The sequence below is a fragment of the Saimiri boliviensis genome, chromosome 17 (assembly GCF_048565385.1).
Source record: "Saimiri boliviensis isolate mSaiBol1 chromosome 17, mSaiBol1.pri, whole genome shotgun sequence".
NCBI lineage: Eukaryota > Metazoa > Chordata > Mammalia > Primates > Cebidae > Saimiri > Saimiri boliviensis.
In genome coordinates, this window is record NC_133465.1 from 70183345 (window position 1) to 70205106 (window position 21762).

Sequence of the window (21762 nt, forward strand, 5' to 3'; positions counted from 1 at the left end):
CATGTGCTGTCCGCCTGCGTTTAAATGGCTAGGGCCTGCCTTTGACTCCACGTTTAGCCTTTTCTAGCAGCACTAGTATTTTACGGTAGTTTTTGTCCTGTTTGGTGGAGAATCTCTGAATTTTTGTTCTCACAGCTTGGGAATCACTCTTCCAGAAATTGTTACGGAAGTCCTGACTCTTGTACTCATTGTGTTCCTGAATAAAAACCAAACTGTGGCATAGGTGTGTCCGTCTGTGCTCCCGCTGTCTCCTTTCGGAGTTCCTCCAGCCGGAGTGAAGAAACTGGGTCTCCATGACCCGGGATCTGACAGCCTCAGGGACAGAAATGCTCTCTGAGCTGCACTGTAGGACGTGCTGACGAGGGGCCAGTGAAGCGGGTCACCAGTCAGAATGAGACGGAGGTCTTGTGTGTGCAGCATCAGGTGAGTAAATGTGCGAAGGCTCCTGGAAGAAGAGACTACCCCGTCCGTTCAGAAAGTTCAAAGAACATGCGAACTAATAGGAGAGTAATAAGAATAAGATTATGAATAGCGATATTCTCGTAGAATCCAAGAGTTGGAAAAGGCCTTGAGAGCTGTGGGCCCTCGTGCCCCGCTGGCTCCTACCCAGGCACCACTCCCATCCTCTGCTGCCTTCCTCACTCAGGGCAGGCCACATGTAGACCTCGGGCATGGTGACAGCGCACCCCTCCCTGTGCGTGTCCTTGGCTTACGGCGACCTCCCTGTGTGTGTGTCTTTGTCTTACTGCTGTCCCCCAGCTAGCCTGTGAGCTCCTGGGCTGATGCGGATGTCGTGTCCCGCTCTGTCACACTGCCTAGCACAGTGGCTGATCTGCAGCAGAGCAAACGCACGGCTGGACGAGGTTCAGCTAGAGCCGGCAAGCAGTCAGACGTAGGGGTGAAGGAGGAAGAGAGGTGGTGACAGGTACTCATGGGATTTTATTATCCGTGGACGTGCATCCGTGGGAATTGGGAATACGGAGAGGCAGAAAGGCGTCCTGAGATTCCCGGCCCAAACCCTGGAGGCAAACAGACCTCAATGCGGGTTCCTCTGACACTAATGATCTCTGTGGCTCTGAGCGATGTGCTGAAGCTTTCTGATCCTTGGGTCCTTGTTAACATGTGCATAGTGATAGAACTGTGATAGATAATGAAGTCATTCGTTTAAAGAATGTGGCATGTTCTTGGCATGTTGCAAAGTGCTGTCATCGTCATCATCATCATCAAGTTGGGAAGAAGAAATGATGAGCTTTATTTTTTTTCCCTTCTTAAATTTTTGAATTTTAGATGTCACGGGCAGTCACGTGAAAATAACCAGGTCTCTGTAGAGGTGGTAGCTGCAGCTGAAGATTTCTGGGACTTCAATGTTTAGGCAGTACGTAAGCCCAGGGAGAAGATGTGGAATAAGAGGAACAGGACAGGCCCCTGATGATCAGTTTTTAAGGGGAGGGGAGAAGGGAGGGGTCCCAAGGAGGGAAGCTTGGCAGACCTAACAGAGGCAGCAGGAGACCTGGGGAGGCGAGTGTCTGTCTAAGGGGAGATGACACGTAGAAGTCAAGTGGGGACAGGAGTGGAAGAGACCCTTGCATGCAGTATTTGAAGATTTGACTGTGTGTTCAGTCATTTCTGGAGAGCACTTAGGATCAAAACTAGATTTGCATTTTTAAAAATTTGAAATAATTTTAAATTACTCGAGAGTCGCAGAGGCAGTACAGAGAGCTCCTGTGTGTCCTTCACCCAGCTACCCAGTGGGTCAACATCTGCATGACCTCTGTCCAGCGAGCAGATGCAGGAAACGTGCGCCATTACAGCACCGCCAGCCACACACAGCCTCCGTGGTACCAGCAGCTGCCGTCCTGCGTGTGTCTTGTGTTCCAGCCCGGGCCCTCACTCCGCATTCGCTGTCTTTCCTCTGTCCTTCCAGTGTGGGATGGCTCCTTTCCTTCCTTTGTGACCCTGACACTGTAAGGTGCCGCTCAGGTGTTGTGCAGGATGTCCCTCACTGTGGGTTTGTCTGGTGTTTTCTCATGATTAAACTGAGGATCAAAATTTTGGGAAGAATAATGCAGACGGGGTATTATCAGCACATCAGATCTGGGGGTGCGCGGTGTGTGTGGTTCTTATCAAGGCAGATACCAGCCTTGATCGCTTGACTGAAGTGCAGTCTTGTGTCTTTCTCCAGCGTGAAGTTATTTTCTTTCTTTGTAATTCGCAAGCATTTGAAGGAGATGCTTGGAGAGTGTGCAGATAATCCTGTTTCTCCTCAAACTTCCATACCCTGATTCTAACATTCATGTGAGATTACTACCCTGGTGTTCTTTTTTTTTTTTTTTTGAGACGGAGTTTCGCTCTTGTTACCCAGGCTGGAGTGCAATGGCGCAATCTCGGCTCACCGCAACCTCCGCCTCCTGGGCTCAGGCAATTCTCCTGCCTCAGCCTCCTGAGTAGCTGGGATTACAGGCACGCGCCACCATGCCCAGCTAATTTTTTGTATTTTTAGTAGAGACGGGGTTTCACCATGTTGACCAGGATGGTCTCGATCTCTCGACCTCGTGATCCACCCGCCTCAGCCTCCCAAAGTGCTGGGATGACAGGCGTGAGCCACCGCGCCCGGCTTACCCTGGTGTTCTAATGGTGGTGCTGGACCTCCCTGCTTCCTTCCACGTTTAGTGATTGCAGTTCTTCCGTGTGAAAGAATTGTTGCTTCTCTCGTTGTTTATTTACTTGGTTGTTTGTTTATATCCATATGGACCCACTGATATTTATTTTACTCTTTGGGTTATAATCCATTATTTATTCTGTCACTGAGAATAACTTTGACCACTTTGACCACTGACGCCTCTTAGTATTTTCTCTGCTACAGACCTGGATCAACCATTTCTCCAAGGATCTTTGGTTTCTTTGTGAGTGGTATTTAGAAACCGAGATGTGGCCTCTCTGTGTGCTCGTTACTACAGGGGCATGAGTGTTACTAGGCCTGGGCCCTCTCCGTGGACATAGCTAGGTCATGCGTTTATGTGTAGTAAGCCATACACACACATGCGTACTGATTTGCACATCTACGTATAGGTATGGAACTAGATTTTAATGTTTAAACAGCAGGGACTAGGGACTGGAATGGACCCATCTTTCCAGAAGTTTGGTGATACTACCACTGAATAACATTGTTTTTTCTGGTTTTCTCTGTGATGTGATTTTTGCAATAAATAATAACAGAGCAGGTGATTGGAGGAGGCTGTCTGTCAGGGGGGAGCTTGAAGAGAGAACAAAGCTAAGGAGGGATGTTTCGTTTCTGCAAGAGGTAACTTTATGTTTGTAGATAGAAGAAGGGGGTTGCTGAAGAAAGTATAAATCAGTGGAGTAAGGGCTGGGAAATGGGAAGGTGTGAGATTAATTCAGGACAGAGACACAGCGTTTTACTTGGCAAGCCCAGGCACACTGCTCTGAGATGTGGGAGGGAAGGAGAGATGAATACAAATGTGGTGGGGTCGGGGCTGGATGTGAGGGTTGGTTCCCCTCGGAGCCTGCCTTCTGCTAAGTGAGGAGCCAGCCCGTGTCCTGAGAGGTGAGGGCCATGGGTGCCACGATGGAAGGGCCAGGAGAGAGGAGACATGGCGGCCCACCCCCGTCCTCACGTTTACTGCCTGGCATCATTGGCACTTTTCTTTATGTTGATGTGATTAGTAGGTGCTAACTACCCCAGGTTGTATAAAATAGGATGGTATCTTTGCAGGTTAATGAAATGACCCAATCAGCCTTGGATTGGGCCACCTGGAGATCATGTCCTTCAGCCGATGGGCATCTTCCAGCTGGCAGTCTTCTTGTGTATCCCAGCTGTCCACAGAGACACTTGCAAAGTCGTGCCATCCCAACAGCGGTGATGCCAGGAATTTCCAGGCTGATCACGTCTACGTGGTCAGCCTCCGGTGGCCTGGGGTCAGGACACCCCACCTGCCCCTTCCAGGTGACTGTCTGCACCTGGCCAGGGTGCCCTCCTGTTCTCTCCATGCAGTGTCAGGTCCTGTGCCTGGACCTGAGGAGGGGCAGTGGGAAGGGAAGCGGCCCACACCATGCTCGTGCTTGTCTTTGTAGGTGGAGCACGGGGTGGTGGCACCATCTTGTTCTGCCCACGTTGCCCACTGGGATGCAAGCTTCCTGAAGCCAGGTGGGGTGGTTTCCCGCGTGTCCTGCCACCGTGCCCCTGCCTCCCCCGGGACATGCCGTTCTCTTTGTTCTCGTTTTTTTTTGTTGTTGTTGTTTTTTTTTTTTTGAGACGGAGTTTCACTTTGTTACCCAGGCTGGAGTGCAATGGCGCGATCTCAGCTCACCGCAACTTCCGCCTCCTGGGTTCAAGCAATTCTCCTGCCTCAGCCTCCTGAGTAGCTGGGATTACAGGCACGTGCCACCATGCCCAGCTAATTTTTTTGTATTTTTATTAGAGACGGGGTTTCACCATGTTGACCAGGATGGTCTTGATCTCTTGACCTTGTGATCCACCCGCCTCAGCCTCCCAAAGTGCTGGGATTACAGGCGTGAGCCACCGCGCCCGGCTCTTTGTTCTCGTTTGTCTGGTGTGTGAGGGATTCTGCATTTTGTCTTCTACTCTCTCATCTAAAGGGATAAAACTCTCACATTTCACTTTAGCCAAAACCCAGTCTCAGCCTTTCCACCAGAAATCCCTGAGACGTGGCAGTGTGGGAAGCTCCTTGGATTACGGGCGCGGCAGGCTATGGCTGCCAGGCTGCCCTTGGTGGAAGACGGCCTTGGCCTGTGGGCTTTGGTGGGCTGGGCTCTCCCGGCCATGGCTGCCTTGGTGGCCGTCAGGCTGCGGCAACAGACTGGTGAGGCAGGCCGACTCTTAACCCGACAGATAAGGTGGATTGTAATGAATACATTATCTAAAACCCATTTCTATTTCTTTGTTTGAAATGAAAACATGGCCTTGAATGTGTTTCTTTGAGAGAAAGAAGAGATGCTTTGATGAGGAATTCTCTGTACTTTTAGTTTTGGGTTAAGTAGAAAGGAAAACCATTGGCCCCAGCTCTTGGGCATTCCAGGTAGGCTGCAGGGTGCACAGGGGGCTTTTCAGTTCTCGGCTGGTGTGCGTTGGTGCAGCCAGATGACAGAGGAATGTTCCACGGGCCAGTGAGAAGTGCCTGTCGCGTGGACGTTGTTTCTGTCCCTGCAGCGCCAGGTCTGTGAGGCCGCAGGCTACCCTTTTGCTGGTTTGCAGGGCCGTAATTCCAGCCTGGAGCTTGACAGACGACCCGGGACCTCTGAGATGAGAAATGAGGTCTACATCCCATGTTCTCATCAGGATTCGCTCTCAAAGGTCATTTTCCACACTGTGGCTTAATAGAGTTGGTTTTATATTCCCTAAGGGATACAGACTTCCGTATTGTTGCAGTCTCACTAACTGTAATGTATACAGCTAATGTTTGAAAGGAAATCGCCTCTCCTCCAAGGCAGTGGTTCTCAACCAGGGAGACTTCTCCCCCAGGGGACGTGGGGACATTTGGCAATGTCTAGCAGTCTGGTGATTGTCACATCTAGGTGTGGGGGTGGGTAGCTGGTGCTGAATAAGATTATGTTTGCACTGGACAGCCCCACGAGGAGCAGTCCGGCCACAAATGGCCTTGGTGCTGAGAGGGACAGACACCACTCAGAAGCCACCGCAGAGGCCCGCATCCAACAGGCTTCCCAGGGCAGGCATGGGCTGGGAAAACTGTTCTGTAATGAAAGCCCCTCTCAGAACAAAAAGTCCCCAAGCCAAGACCAGCTGGAACCGTCCACATCCACAGCCCTGTGCCCTGCTGCCTCCTGGATGCTGCTGGGAGGTGAAGATGTCCGGCCCCAGCAGGACTAGGCCGCGAGGACCCCGCCTGTAACCTGGCGCTGGCCGCCGGCAGATCACGGGGCATGGAGGGAGAGCCTGCCGATGCTGTCCCCGTGCAGCAGTGCCTCAGGGTCAGGATGGATCATCTTTCTGAACTTTGCACCTCAGACATTTAAAACAGAGATTCTGATTTTGACAAATGTGGAAAATCGATTTCAGCTCAAAAAGCAACACCTGAGAACACGATGTGTTAAAATCTCTTTCGCTTCATGCCACTTTGCAGCCCTGGGGCCCTTGGAACTTGTACCTAGAAGGGAGTAAAGATGACAGCAGCCCCCGTTTCACTGATGGTCGTGCAGAGGACATTGTGAGGTGGCCGCAGGGTCAGGGCTGGGCAAGCTGTACTCAGATGCTGTACCCAGAACGTTATGGGAGGTAAAGAAATAGCACACAGCGTTCTTGGGGGGAAAAGAAGAGCCCATTTCCCAGGCTGCTGCCAACATCCTTTCTCCTGTCAGCGTGGGGGTGACCCTGCCCAATTAAAGAGCTTCTTTGGGCCCTTCTTTCCCTGGCAGCAGCAGGGAAGTGGGTGAGGGAGGAGAGGAGCACGCTTCCCCCTACCTCTGGAGACCTGTGAGTACAGCCTGCAAGCTCACACAAAATTGTGTGAATACAGAATTGTGTGAATACAGCGAAGGTGCCACAGCAGATGCTGCGCTTGTCCATAATTCTGACCATGTCACACATTGAGAATGTGGACACTGCACCTCTCTGACTGTGTCACGCTCCGAGAATGTGGACACTGCATCGCTGACCATGTCACACACCAATGTGGACACTGCACCTCTGACCACATGCACTGAGAACGTGGACACTGCACCTCTGACCACATCATGCACTGAGAACGTGGACACTGCACCTCTGACCACATCATGCGCTGAGAACGTGGACACTGTACCTCTGACCACATCATGCGCTGAGAACGTGGACACTGCACCTCTGACCACATCATGCACTGAGAACGTGGACACTGCACCTCTGACCACATCATGCGCTGAGAACGTGGACACTGCACCTCTGACCACATCATGCACTGAGAACGTGGACACTGCATCTCTGACCACATCATGCACTGAGAACGTGGACATTGCACCTCTGACCATGCCACGCACCGAGAAAGTGGACACTGCACCTCTGACCACATCATGCACTGAGAACGTGGACACTGCACCTCTGACCACATCATACGCTGAGAACGTGGACACTGCACCTCTGACCACATCATGCACCGAGAACGTGGACACTGCATCGCTGACCACGTCACACACCAGTGTGGACACTGCACCTCTGACCACATGCACTGAGAACGTGGACACTGCACCTCTGACCATGCCACGCACCGAGAACGTGGACACTGCACCTCTGACCACATTATGCACTGAGAATGTGGACACTGCACCTCTGACCATGCCATGCCCCGAGAACATGGGCACTGCACCCCTGACCATGTCACACTTTGAGAACGTGGACACTGCACCTCTGACCACGTCATGCTCCAAGAACGTGGACATTGCACTTCTGGCCATGTCATGCTGGCCAGAATTTGGCTGCAGGACAGACTTCACTGGAAAGGAAACTGGGCAGTGTGCTCAGCTACACGTGTAGAAGAGAGAATCATATTCCCTAGTAGACTAGCAGTCTCTACCACACTGCATTTAAATAATTCACAGCTTTTTTACCAGTCAAAACATGTCATGTACAAATGCGAGTGTTTCTATAGGATGGCCATCAGAAGGAATGTGCATCTAAATTTTTTAAAAGTACTTCTCAATTGCCTTCCATAAAAGCTTCATTAACTTACATTCTCACCATTGATGAATAAGAGCCCTGTGTCCTTCAACAATGGGGTATTATTCACATTTCATCTTGCTTTCCAGTTTGCTGGATGAAAACAGAATGGATGGATGAATGGCTGGGTGGATGGATGGATGGATGGATGGATGGATGGATCAATAGGTAGGTAGATTGATTCTCATTGTAATTTGCGTTTCTAATCAAAAGAATGAAACTCATGATTATTGATGATTCATGCTTCTTCTGTGAATTGCTGTTTGTATCTTTCGCCTGTTTGTTGTAGTTTTGTCTCTTGTCCATCTGCAGCAGAAGTTTATATATACACATCTAGAAAATTCTCTGTCATGTGCTGTGTCCCTCCTTTCTTCTAAAATGGCTAGTCACTGGTATGTGTCTTTATCAGAATTATGTATTTTTTATCTTACTGTATCAGTCAACCTTAAGACTTACTAGGTTTTGTGACTTGCTTAATTAAGGCCTTTTGTATGCCAAAATAAATGAAAATTTTTTTGTGCTTTTACATTTAGGTTTTCAGTCCACTCTCGTGTGTGTGTGTGTGTGTGTGTGTGTGTGTGTGTGTGTGTAATCTCAGATAGCAATATCAAATGGTTGGTTAGAGTTTCCACCATCACTTATTGAATTGTTAATTCCTTCTTTGCAAATTTAAAATGCTGTCCTCATTAGAGTTACGTATGTGGGTCTATTTCTTGGCTCTCTCCTTTCTGTTGATTTGTTTGTCTCCCTCAGTAATACCATCCTGTAATTACTATAGATTTATAGTATCTTTAATATCTGGCAGTGTGAGTTCCTATTCATTATTCTTTATTATTATTTTTTTAACTCTTGTACTTTTTTTTTTCTGTACTAACTTTATAATCATCCTGTCAGATTCCATTAATGGAAAAACCCAGAGGGTATTTTGATTAGGCTCGCACTGACTTTCGGGATTCATTAGGCAAGACTTGACATCTCTAGAATCCTTCAGTGGGTTTATTTACAGAGAGAATTTCCAGGTGTTCTGTTACGTAGTGCAGTGATTATAAACAGTCCACCAAACGCAGACAGTTTAACGGCATAAGAACGGCAGAGCACAGGTGGGTGGGGTCCCGCCCATGACGGCCATGTCTCCACACACCCCGCACACACCTGCACTGTTGACACACTGTGTCATCACGGCTGAGATGTAGCTTACCTCTGCTTCTTTGCTGTGCACGGCCAAAGCTTCTGCGGGCTGCCTGCATGCCAGATTTCCCCAGGCTTTGCTTGGTCTTCTGGCCCTGTGTCCTTTTTTCTGTTGAGTTATAAACAACCCTGTGGGCAGTCCCAGCGGCAGTGTGTGTGGCTCAGCTGCTAAGAAACAAACTCACTTTTACTGTGAGTTTGATTTCTGTCAATTTCTGGGAATTTGATTTCTGCCGCAGCTTCACCACGTACACTATTGATGTCCAAGGAAAGTTAGATAATGAAGGTGTTCTGTGGAGAAGGATTCCTTAAAAATGTGAGCTTTGAGTGTGGATTGTGTTCTTCAAGTGAAATGAGAACACTCTTATTGGCATTTACCAGAATCACTGGAATGTTCAGATGCTGAACAGAACGGTGTGTTTGGAGAAATGTTCCACTCAGTTAGTAGGTTATCGTTCTGTGATTGAAATGTGTTTACACAGCCAAATCCACTTGTGCCTCTTAAGTACTTTTCGAAAGTCATCTCAATGACAGAGTGCTTATGGGCGTCTCTGAAATTAAAGGGACAGTGACATGCAAATTGGAGGAGCTGGCCAACTCTCCACTGCTCCCCTCCCTTGTAAATGAGGTGCGTGTTAGGTTGTGTAAGCTCAGAGACGTGACAGTACAAGGGTGAGTGGAGACGCGGTGTGACTAGCTGTGGGATACATGGAGGAAGTCCCGTGGTGGTTAAGGAGTCAGCCAGGGGCTGAACCAGGCAGCAGCTGCAGAGGGGCCTGGAGCCAGGGAGTAAAGCAGCACCCGAGGAGATGTGGAGAGTTCAGTTTGCTGTTTTTACTTTAGTTTTTGAGACTGAGTCTTGCTCTGTCGCCCAGCCTGGAGTGCAGTGGCGTGATCTTGGCTCACTGAAACCTCCGCCTCCTGGGTTCAAGCATTTCTCCTGCCTCAGCCTCCCAACCAGCTGGTTTTACAGGCACCATTCACCACATTCAGCTAGTTTTGTGTTTTTAGTAGAGCCAGGGTTTCGCCATGTTGGCCAGGCTGGTCTCGAACTCCTAACCTCAGGCAATCCCCCCCCACCAAAGCCCCCCAGAGTCTGTACAAGAGTGTCGGAATGAAATATTCTGCAGCCTCAAGGGGGTCATGAGTTCTGACTGGTTGCAGTATGGGTTGCGTGAGCCACGGTGCCTGGCCAGTTTGCTGTTTCTATAGTCCTGTGTAGTGGATCTCAGCATCTCTCGAGCAGCCAGGTTCAGTGTGTGTGTGCCTTTTGTAACGCGTAGTACTCGTCAGCAGCCCGCATTCCCGGGATGCACATGTAACACGCGCTCTTTGTGTGTCTTCCAGAACTACACGCAGTATATCCCTCTGTCCATATATGACCTGCAGACATGGATGGGCAGCCCGTCAATCTTCGTGTACGACTGCTCCAACGCTGGCTTGATCGTCAAGTCCTTCAAGCAGTTCGCGCTACAGCGGGAGCAGGAGCTGGAGGTGAGCGCTCTGGTGCGGACAGAGCCGGGCTGGGGTTGGTTTTGTTTTCTCTGGGGGTGGGGTTTGAGTGGGGAGGTTGGGAGGTGTTGAACATTCTCTGAATGGAGCAGGGCTCAGAATGCCGACGGCAGGATGGCATATTCGATGGTATAGAGCTAGGGAGGCACTGAGCACACTTTTTTTTTTGAAACATAATCTTGGCCGGGCGCGGTGGCTCACGCCTGTAATCTCAGCACTTTGGGAGGCCGCGTCAGGCAAATCACAAGGATTGAGACCATCCCAGCCAACATGGTAAAGCCCCGATTCTACTAAAAATATAAAAATTAACTGGGCGTGGTGGCGCACGCCTGTAGTAGCAGCTACTAGGAAGGCTGAGGCAGAAGAATCGCTTGAACCCGGGAGACAGAAGTTGCAGTAAGAAGACACTGTGCTACTGCGCTCCAGCCTGGAAACAGAGTGAGACTCTCTCAAGAAAAAAAAAAACCCACCATGGTCTTGTTCTGTTGCCCAGGCTGGAGTGCTGTGGTGCCATCTCAGGTCACTGCAACGTCTGTCACCTGGGCTCAAGCAATCTTCCCTTCTCAGCCTCCCGAGTAGCTGAGACTACAGGTGCACGCCATGCTACCATGCACAGCTAATGTTTTTGTAGAGCTGGGGTTTCGCCATGTTTCTCGGGCTGGTCCCACACTCTTGGGCTCACGCAGTGCATGTACCTCGGCTACAAAGTTCTGGGATTACAGGCTTGAGCCACTGCGCCTGGCCTGGTTCACATTTATGGGCTTATTTTTACATCTCGTTTTACGCCATGGCATTTTTAATCCAAATATGAATTGATAGCATTAATAGGGTCGATTTGTTCCTCAACAGTCACTGCCTCCAAGATAAACGTGAAAATAAAGCAGACACATTTATTTTAGGAGAAATGGACCCACGGTCTTCCGTTCCACCACTACCTTTGTTACTGCCCCAATTTCTTTTTCTATTGTGTTTTTTTTTAAAAAAAAAAAAAAAACCCCAACAACCACTAAGCTAAAATGATTGAAAGCAGCTGCCATTGGTTGCGCCCACTTAAGAAAGCGGAGAGCCCCTGCGCAGCCCTGATAATGAAGAGACATTCTGCCTGGTGGTTTTCATTAATATTTGATGTTTGAATTAAACCGTGAATTCTGAGGACAAATAGAAGAGGCAGTTTCAATTAAGAGGCCTCCATGTTGTGGCCTGCACAAGAGTGTCAAAATGAAATACTCTGCAGCCTCAAGGGGTCATGAGTTCTGACTGGTTGCAGTGTGGGAAATTCTCCATTTAGGAACAGAAATGGCCTTGAGTATGTTTCCTTGAGCCTTTTTGGGTATATTCAATTTTAATGTATTGTTATGTTTTTCACATTTCATCAGAGAAAAATGCTGAAAACAATCAGCAACAAAATTTGAAATTCTGTTAGGTAGACTTTAACGTTAGCATGTCTACAGTTTAATATTTCATATTAAGTCTTTATGTGGAACACTGCAAAAGAGTGACTGATAAATATAATATGCTTGATCCGTGAAATGGATCCACATGCAGCAAGGGTGTTTGTTTTGTGTTGTATAATAAGAGAAGGGGAAGAAAGATCGAGGTTTGTATCATCAGATGTTTCCCTTGCTTTTAGGCATTTCATCTTGGTTTACCCACGGGATAGGTTATCTAATGAGCATTAAAAAACTCAAAGCATGGAGAGGTAATTTACTTTTCCTCACATCACTTAATAAATATTGCAGAAAAAGGTGGATTTTTATATTTATAAAATGTAAATAAAAATGCTGAAGAATCCTGCCTGAGTTCTGCACCAGATTTATGGGCTGTGGAGTGGTTAAGAGAAAGACCAATACATCAGCCTAAGTTAATTAAAACATGTTAAATACGGGCCCGCTCCCCTTTCCGCAGAAGGCCGGCGCCTCCAGCTCATGCGTAGTATCAGGTGTTTGCTTTCCAGCACTTTGAGCATGTGCTCCGGCAGTGCTGTGTGCTCCTTGTATGTTGCCAGGGATTAATCAGCCTAAGACACCGTTCATTTCATTAAGTGTAATGGAAAAAATTCCCATGCATCTTTTTTAGGAAAAAACAAAATGTTTGATTGACTCATTCCTCGTGAAAGAGATCAGATGAAAAAACATGTGAACTGAGATGGCGCGAATAGATGGCAAGGCAGTGCGGGGCCATATGTCTTTAATTAGCTCTGATTTTCATCTTCTTTCTTTTCTTTAATTACGGTGTAAATCAGTCTTGTGTGTTTTTATTACACTTACTATTATTGGTATTGTTCGCTTGGTTTCTTACATAAACAGTGGAAATGAAAATGATAAAATTAGCTCCTAGCTAATATCTTAATGTTCCTTTTAGCCGCGTTGCTATCTGCTATAGAAACAGGAGTCCTCTGTAGCCTTTTAGGGTTTGTCTTTTCAAATATTCGTTGCCTCTTTACAGCTAGCCAAATTCTTTGTAAATTTACAATACATTTTCATAGTTTTTATTGTATAACATGTGAGCAGGAAGAAATTGACAGGTGAATGATTTGTTCCAGTGTTTAAAAAATAATGATTAAATATAATGCAAGAAAATGGTTATTTGGACCAGAAAGCCTTGGAATAATAAACATTAACACAAATACGAGTGACGTAAATTTTAAGAGACGATGATCAGCTTTCATGCTCTTAGTGGCACAGTGCTTGTCCCGGCACCAGGAGGTTTCCTTACTGCGTACTTCTCTGAGGAGTGCGGTAGATAGAGCACAGGACGACTCCATCCAAGCACAGAGGCAGTACTGCACGCACGCCCCACCGTCAGAGCCAGAAAATGGCTTATGCGTCACTCAGTCGTCCTTACGTTTTTCATTGTGTCATATTTCTTTGTAATTTAAAAATTAAGAATAAGATTTAAGTCTCTCTGGTTTCAATCTTCTTTTACAAATAAGTATTTTTATTTTTACCAAAATCCCTGTTTCCGTTCCCAGTTCCTCTAGCGGGCGGCTCCTTCTCCGTAGAGGACGTGCTGATAACGAGGCTTCCTGATCCGTCGGCGCGGGCTTCTCTGTAGGCTTTCTCTTAGAACAGAGCTGCCGTGAATAAGTCCCGTCTAAGGGAAGGAGGAGTGCTGTGGGAGTCTGTTAGCGAAGAAGCATATGACATGACAGTTGAAATTCGAGGTGGTTATTTTCAGTTGTGAATTGTAAAAGAAAATTCTAGATTGAAGAGGCAGTGTTGCGCAGGACACCGTACTTTCCCTCTTACTCGCACTCTTGGGTTTCTCTCTACTTCGTTACCTTTGCAGTTTTAAGTACTACCCTTCTGCTTTCATTTCTAGTTTTATCCGTAGTTGCTAATCTCTCATTTTTAAGGCTGTCGTTCCCTGCTACTTTCTTCTCCGTTTTTTCTTTTACAGCTTCTGTTGTCTGTACATTTTGCGGTTGTCTTTTGCTCTCTGACCACGATCACCTCCTCGGAGCTTGAGTGTGGATTGATTCTGTAGGATGACAAGCATGACCTTGTTACCTGATTATGGCCATGTAAATAATCCTCGCTCCGTGGCTAGATAGAGCACTGTTATTTCTGTTTTTATAACTGTTTTTGCTTGTTGGCTTTTCCTGGGCATTTCCTCTTTTCTTCCTGAATCATACGTCGTTCCCACGTCCTCCACTGATGGATTCGCAGAGTGAGTAGCAGAGCGCAGAAGGTGGCTCCTCCCCCTGGGTCTTCCGAGCTCTCCCGCCTCCTCCCACCTTACTCAGCCGATGGCACCTGTGGCCTGCTCCCTGGCATCAGCTGGCTCCCCTTTGTAACTCTCCGGGACCCATTCCTGTGTCTAGACCCCACTTCTCCTCCTCTCTTGATTTTCGCCTTTGTTCTACTAGAGCAAATCCTCAAGTGACACCCTAAGAAAGGGTGTATGGCAGCCCGAGACCTTCAGCATTGGAAGGAATGAAAAATCTCACTACTGGGTTTTCACTAAGAAGGTTTCTGACGCAAATGATTGACGTTTCGGCAGTGCCCCCAGGGACCAGGCATCCTTAGCCAATTGGCTGTATCCACATGGTTGCGATATGCCCACCCATCTGCAGACGTTTCATCTGCCTGGGTGGCAGGAGGAAGTGGGGAAGGGGCAGTGCTGGCCACACGTGTCTCTTCCAAAAGGAGAGTAGATCTCGCCTTCTGTATCTGCAGCCTCCACATCCTTGGAGTCAACTAACTGTGGCTCCGAGACATTCAAGAAAAAAAATTGCACTGTACTGAACATGTGCACTTCTCATCACGATTCCCTAAACAATACAGGATAACAGCTGTTTTCATAGCATTCACTTTGTAGTAGATGTCAGAAGTAATCCAGAGGTGATCCGAAGTGCACCAAAGTCTTTGTGTAGGTTATACACAAGCAGCACACCATTTGACATCTGTGCACTGGCAGATTTGCGTGTCCGTGGGGGTCTAGGAACCGGTGCCCTGTGGATATCGAGGGATGACTGCAACAAGCAGACTTCGCTTTAGATCGTCTTGGCCATAGCCGGGTCATGTGACCGCAGCTGTAGTTGGGGAGTGCCTAAAGGCAGTGGACGTGGGGGTGGCTATGAGGTTATCTGATGAGGACCATCAGCCACATTGCCTGAGTAATGTCCTCATTCTCACCACATCTGTTATCGATGGTGTAGGCATGGACTTTGGGGCAAGTGTCACTCTTCAAAGGGTAGCACGATTACTGCTTGTGGTGGATGAGTAGATGTGCTTGATAAGCCTGCCACCTCCATCCAGATAAACGCCGTTAGAGGAATATTTATAGTCATCATACAGTGTATGTATTGACTGAGTTGGAGAGAGAGAGAAAAAGAGAGAATTCAAGTGTTTTTGTAACAGCTTTTATCTTGGATACTAAATCCTCAGCCTGTAAACTAGAAAGGAAGGTGAAGTCTTAAAGAAACAGATGCTCTTGGAAGTGGAGTTCATTAAGTCTTGTCCACCGGTTATTCTTCTCGTGGATATTTTTCAAACTCAGTTACAACTCACCGTCATTGAAGACAGCAGTAAAGCCCGGTGTCAAATCTAGGCGAGCTTCTCTTCTTTCTAACAGGAGGCCAGTGGCAAGTTGTGCTGGCGGTAAAGAAAATAGTGTCTTTCCTTCTGCAGGGACGGCACGGGCTCAACTGCCCCGGTCAGTCTCGTTCTGCATGTAGCCATCTTTGTCTGGTTTAGGGCTGGAGCAGAGGCAATTTCTTGGTGGGAGCCACGGAAATAGCCTGAGAATACCTTCTGAGAATAACTTCTCAGCCTATTTCCGTGGCTCCCACCAACAACTTGCCTCTGCTGTGTGTCAGCACAAGAACTTGCCTGTGGCTGTGTGTCAGAAGAGTCTTGTATTAAAGTTCAGCCCTGGCCAGTGCAGTGGCTCATGCCTGTAATCGCAGCACTTTTGAAGGCCAAGGTGGGCAGATGGCTTGAGTCCAGCCTGGGCAGCATAGCGAAACAGCCAGCTGTGGTGGCGCACACATGTCACCCAGCTACTCTGGAGACCAAGGTGGAAGGGTCACTTGAGCTCAGAGCTGGAGGCTGCAGTGAGCTGTGATTGTCCCACTACACTTCAGCCTGGGCAATAGAGCAAGACCCCATCTCTTAAAAAAAAATGAGTTGAGCCCATCAATCACAAGCACGATTCACTTCACCACCACCCCTCTGCGCTCTGCAAGGCTTTCTCAAGATGGTTGTGAGTAAATCGTGTTTGTGTGTGGTGTCTCTGAACACGATTGTGTGGTCCAGTCCTGCCACCTCTGGCCGTACACTCCCAAAGCACAGAAACCCGTCACACGGTCATTCAGTGCCACAACGAGAAGCTTGCTTGGGTCCGTGGCATCCCCGAGGCTGCAGTGACTTCACTGCCCTCCACTGTGGAAACCCCCATTTGAACTAACAGATGACACATTAGCCCCTGCACTGATCCCCATAACTAAATCTTATCTCGAATATTATAATGCTGCCAAAAATAACTCATGTCCAGAATCCTCAAGCTTCCTCAAACAATATGGAATGCGTGTTTCACGGAACTAAGGTACTCAGGTTCTGAGGTCTCTCGTTCCTCTGCTGGTCCTGTGGAAGGGCACACGGCATGGCCGGTGTGAAATTCTGCAGCAGGTCCATTCTCATGCTGCAGGCTGGGATGGTAGTGATTGCTGAATACCATCAATTGGTTTTGGGGTAGGTTACCTGTCAACAGGTGTATTTCTTGGTCACTGTTTCCTAATTGGAATCTGTGTGTGTGAGTTTGCAAATCTTCTCTCCGGATTTGCCGTGGTCATGGTGTTTGTAATTTGGAGGAGGGGTCCACAGTGCCGATTCCACAGGAGCTCAGGATCGCCTGTGTTTGTCTTTCAAGCAGTGATTTTCATAAGTGCCTTCTCCTGTAATTTCAGAGTTTGTCGTTTGTAGGCAGTAGGGACATGAGCTGATGTCTGTTACGTCATTACTTTATGAATTTTCAAATGATATTAATTTTTAGGTTTTAAAGAGATGCTTTCCTCTTTCCTAAGTTATTTCTGTTTCCCCCAGCATAATTTTTTTCCTTTGGTTAATTTTGATTCTTCTCTCTCATACTGGACATGTGCAGTGATTTTATTGTCTCTCATGTTTAAGAATGAAGAAAAACAGCCCATCACTGTGTCTGTGGCAGGAAGCGCTGGCCAGAGGGCCTTGCTTGATGGGAAATAGGGGGTGCTGGCTGCTGCACTGGGGACTCACTGACATCCCCACCCCAAGGCTTTTATTTCTCTGGGCTCTAAATGACTACACTAGCTGCCTTTAATTTTCCCAGATATATCAGTAACTCTATTTAGAAGAAAAAAGCCACAACCCTGAGTGCTTTCTGGGGAGGGCAGTGGTATAGGATCATTGCAGGACACCTGGCTTCAGGCACACAGGTGAGAAAGTGGCTGTCCTGATGGCAGGTCTTGAGGTAACCCATGCCTTTCAACCTGCACCACTCCAGGCTTTGGCACGGGGGCCACCTTCTCACTTCCCTTCTCTGCATGCAGTCTGAACAATTTCACTTCCTCTTTTCAGTAAAAGTTGGCCAAGTCATCTTTGTGTACCTTACAGTTTATTTATAGTAAGCTGTAAGAACCTATACTTCTGAAGGTTTTCAAAACATTAGAATATCTGCTCCCTGATATTAAGAAATGTCTAATGTAATTGAAGCACAATATTCATTCTCTCTCTTTCTCTCTCTCTCTCTCTCTCTCTCCCTCCCTCCCTCCCTCCCCACTACCACAACAACCAGAGAGAAGTCCATTTTTAATTTAGCAGAAATGCTGCCATTTCCACTGTCTATAGGAGAAGGGGAGTTCATCCAAAAGCATGCATTAGAAACCCCTTTAGCTGGAATCCACAGAACGAGCACCCCTGAAGCCCCACTGAGGAGAATGGGACCATGGGAAATGAGGTCTCTACCTGCCAGTGGGTGTTGGAAGGGCAGCCCTGGAGGGAACAGGCAGCATGCGATGCCCAGCCCACCCCGGGGTACGTGGCAGGGCTGAGCCTTTGGTTTGTGTGACATTTCACAGTTGGTGGGACATTTGTGCCATTTCGTCCATCTTCAGTCTGTGCAGCTGAGCTGAACGTGGCCGCCAAGCCTTTCGCTGCTTCTCTGTGCCCATGCACCATCCCTTTCTGAGGTTTGCATGGGAAGATAAAGGTCGTTTCTGTTGGCAACTTTCACAACTCTAAGTCCTAGAATTTGGAGGCTTCAGTAAAAAGAAAAGTGATTTCTCCACATAACAAATTTAAGAGCCCTTACAGCTGATGATCTTAAATGAAATTCACAGACAAAGCAAAGCGTGTCATTAGCAGGGGCAACTTCCAGAGCACAACTAAAATTCTCCTTTCTTCGCAAACACTTTGCCAAGCCTGAACTCTTCTTCAGCCGACCTAACGTGGCAATCTCCTACACAGCAGCCTTGACATGACGACGCATTGTCCTGTAGCCTCTCTTCTACGGTTGTCAGCTTACTTTACATCTGTTATGTAAACCTGCCAAGAATACCTCATGTTAAATGGACGCTCAGGACATATTTATAGATTTGGCTTGATAAATAAATACATGTTTGAATAAACTACCTTTAGTTGTCTTTAGATGTATCTATGATCCATTAAATATATTTGATCTTTAATTGATTTGTATGAAATATGACAAGCAGCCCGGCGCGGTGGCTCACGCCTGTAATCCCAGCACTTTGGGAGGCCAAAGCAGGTGGATCACAAGGTCAGGAGTTCGAGACCAGCCTGGCCAAAATGTTGAAACCCCGTCTCTACTAAAAATACAAAAATTAGCTGGGTGCGGTGGCACACGCCTGTAATCCCAGCTACTCAGGAGGCTGAGACAGGAGAATCGCTTGAACCTGGGAGGTGGAGGTTGCAGTGAGCCAAGATCGTCCCATTGCACTCCAGCCTGGGTGACAGAGTGAGACTCTGTCCCCACCCCCCAAAAAAAGAAAAGAAATATGACAAGCAACAAGGAAAAATTTATTGCCCCTAATTCATGAATACAATATACTATTAGCATTTGTCATAAAACTGGGAGTTTTTCCAAAATTAATTCTTAGAGTTTAACCGTATATTTTTTTCTAATTTCGTCTATTTTAAAGTATTATCTGAAATCGCTTGATATTCTGGACCACAGATGATGGCCAGCACCATGGGATGCGGAACGGGGCACTGCGATCCCAGCAGGACCCATCTGCCTGGCCCGGCTTGCTGTCGCAGGAAGACCTCTGCACCTCCCACTGGGCCTGAGGGGCTCCCCCTGCCCCGGCAGTGAGGTGGGAGGGAGTGAGGTCATGGCCAGATGTCTTTCATCAAGGATCCTGGTGGCACAGGGCAGTGGAGCTTCTGGCTGAACGTGGAGCCTCATGAGAGGAGAGGGGCAAGGGGGAAGTCAGTGCTTTCACAGAACACCGCTGGGAGAAACACAGAAGAGGCGCTCGTTCCCACCGCTCCTCTCCAGCATCACACAATAAGCCAGTCTGCGCAGAAGACAAGGGCAGGAAACAGAGGCGTAGAGATCAGAAAAGAAGAAGTTAGGCCATCTTTTCTTGAAGATGAAGTGATCATCTATGTTGAAATGTCAGCTCTAAGTATCACGGTGGTATTTACAGGATACTCCATCCAACGACAGCCAATACATACTAGAATATATCAGTGCCCACAGAACATTCATCAGTGTAGGTCATATCCTGGGTCATCAAATAAACCTCAGCAAGTTTTAAGAAACACAGAATATGGTCTTTAACCACAGGAGAATCAACTACAAGTCAATAAACACAAGAGAAAAATCTGTGGAAAAAAAAAACAACAACAACAACTAAACAACGTATTTCTGAATGATGGGTCAGAAGCCTCAAGGGAAATTTTTAAAAATGCATAGAATTAGATGAAAAGGAATATGCAACGTATATGTATTTACAGGATGCAGCTAAAGCAGTGTTGAAAGTGAAATTTATAGCACTAAGCTTATGCTAGAAGAGGAAAGATATCAAATTATTAATATAACTTCCTACCTCAAGAAATTGGAAGAGTAAAATAAAGCAATTCAAAGAAAGGAAATGATAAAGAGCAGAAATCATTGAAATTGAAAACAGAAAAACAATGGAGAAATATCAAAAACTGATTCTCAGAAAAAAATAAATGAAATGGATAAATTCCTAGCAATACCAACAAAATAAAAAGAAGAATCAAGAGGGAGATGGAAAAATCTCTACAGATCCTGCAGCCATTTAAAGAAAATAAACAACTTTATGCTCTTAAATCCATTAACTTAGAGGAAATGAACCAATTCCTCTAAAACCCTCAACTACCAAAATTCAACCAATTGAATATTTTGAATATTATCTGTTCAGAAGATAATCTGAATAGTCCTACAATCATGAAAGAAATTGAATTTGTCACTTAAAATGGTCTGAAAAATAAATCTCCAAGCATACGTGGTTGCAGTGGAGCATGTTGCCAGACATTTAAAAAGAACACCAGTTCGGCACAGTCTCTTCCAGAAGACAGAAGTTTAGGGAGCACATTTCAGTTCATTTTATGAGGCCATCATTATCCAAATGTCAACACCAGACATACTGTTCAAAAAGCAAATAAAAACTGCAGGTCAATATCTGCCACAAACTTAGATGCGTAAATCCTAAAAACAATATTAGCAAGTCAGTTCCAGCAATTTATAAAAAGAATTATACTCTGTGACCTCGTGGGACTTTTTACAGTTATAGACGTCTAGCCCAATGTTTAAAACTTAATTACCTACTTCATACCAACAGACTAAAGAAAAATTATAGGATCCTACCAGTGGATGCAGAAAACTCTTTCAACAAAACACGACACATTCATGAGAGTAAAACCAAAAAAGCAAAACCTTGCGGCAAACTAGGCATAGAAAAGAGCTTCAGTTTGATTAAAAACAAACATCTGTAAAAACCTACAGCTGTCCTTTGACTTACTGGTAAAAGATGGAATGTTTCCCCCTTAAGACTGGAAGCAAGGCAAGGGTATAGATTCTTACCACTGTTACTCAGCGTTAAGCACTGGAAGTTCTAGCCAGTGGGATAAGACAAGAAAAAGACATTGTTGGTTATCAGGGAAATGCAAAGAGAAACTACGGTGAGATGGGGTGGCAGCGGGAAAACAGATGGGTGATAGCAGGTGTTGGTGAGGGTGTGGGGAGATTGCAATCCTTGCACACTGCTGGTGGGGATGTAAAATGATACAGCTGCTTCAGAAAATAGCCTGGCAAGGTTCTCAAAATGTGAAACTGAGGGTTACCCCGTGACCCAGCAGGAAAGTGGCGTGCACTCTAGAATAGTGCTGGGCCCACGGCAGGTGCTCAGCTGACACCTGCTGGCTTGGCTGATGAGCAGAGTAAAAAGACTCCTCCCCAGCAGTGGGGCCCTCTGGGTGGAGGGTGATGCTGCTGTGGGGCCTTCCGGGTGGAGGGCAGAGCAGGAGGCCATGGCAGGTGGTGGCAGTGCTTGGACTAGGGTGGTAGTTGTTGGCGAGGCAAATGTTTGCATCTGGGGTACGTTGTGAAAGAAGAGTGATTCACCCTGGATTAGCTGTGGGACGTAAGCAAAAGGAGGGAAAGGCAGTGCCAACACTTCTGGCCTGGGTGGAATGGAGTGGCTGTCTCCCAAGCCGGGTGGACCATGAGGCTGGGCACCGGATGGAGGTCTTGAGGTGTAGAACAGGAGAGCTCTGCTCAGGCAGTGTGGAGTATGAGGTCCCATCAGAGATGTTTGTCCAGCATCTCCTGTAAATTAGGTAGGGTGACAGGGCATACAGCAGCACACACGTGGACAAACCCTGGCTCTACTCCCATAAGAAGGTGGTCAGTGG

General features: G+C 47.1%; 1 protein-coding gene across 2 annotated transcripts in view; it reads left to right on the forward strand.

Moving 5' to 3' along the window:
- RPTOR (regulatory associated protein of MTOR complex 1) overlaps positions 1 to 21762 on the forward strand; it is a 411960-nt gene that overhangs the window by 178622 nt on the left and 211576 nt on the right. For both annotated transcript variants that reach the window (XM_039476184.2, XM_003931661.4), the window contains exon 5: positions 10220 to 10366. In XM_039476184.2, the coding sequence (XP_039332118.1) occupies positions 10220 to 10366 (147 nt within the window). The remainder of the gene's footprint in view (positions 1 to 10219; positions 10367 to 21762) is intronic.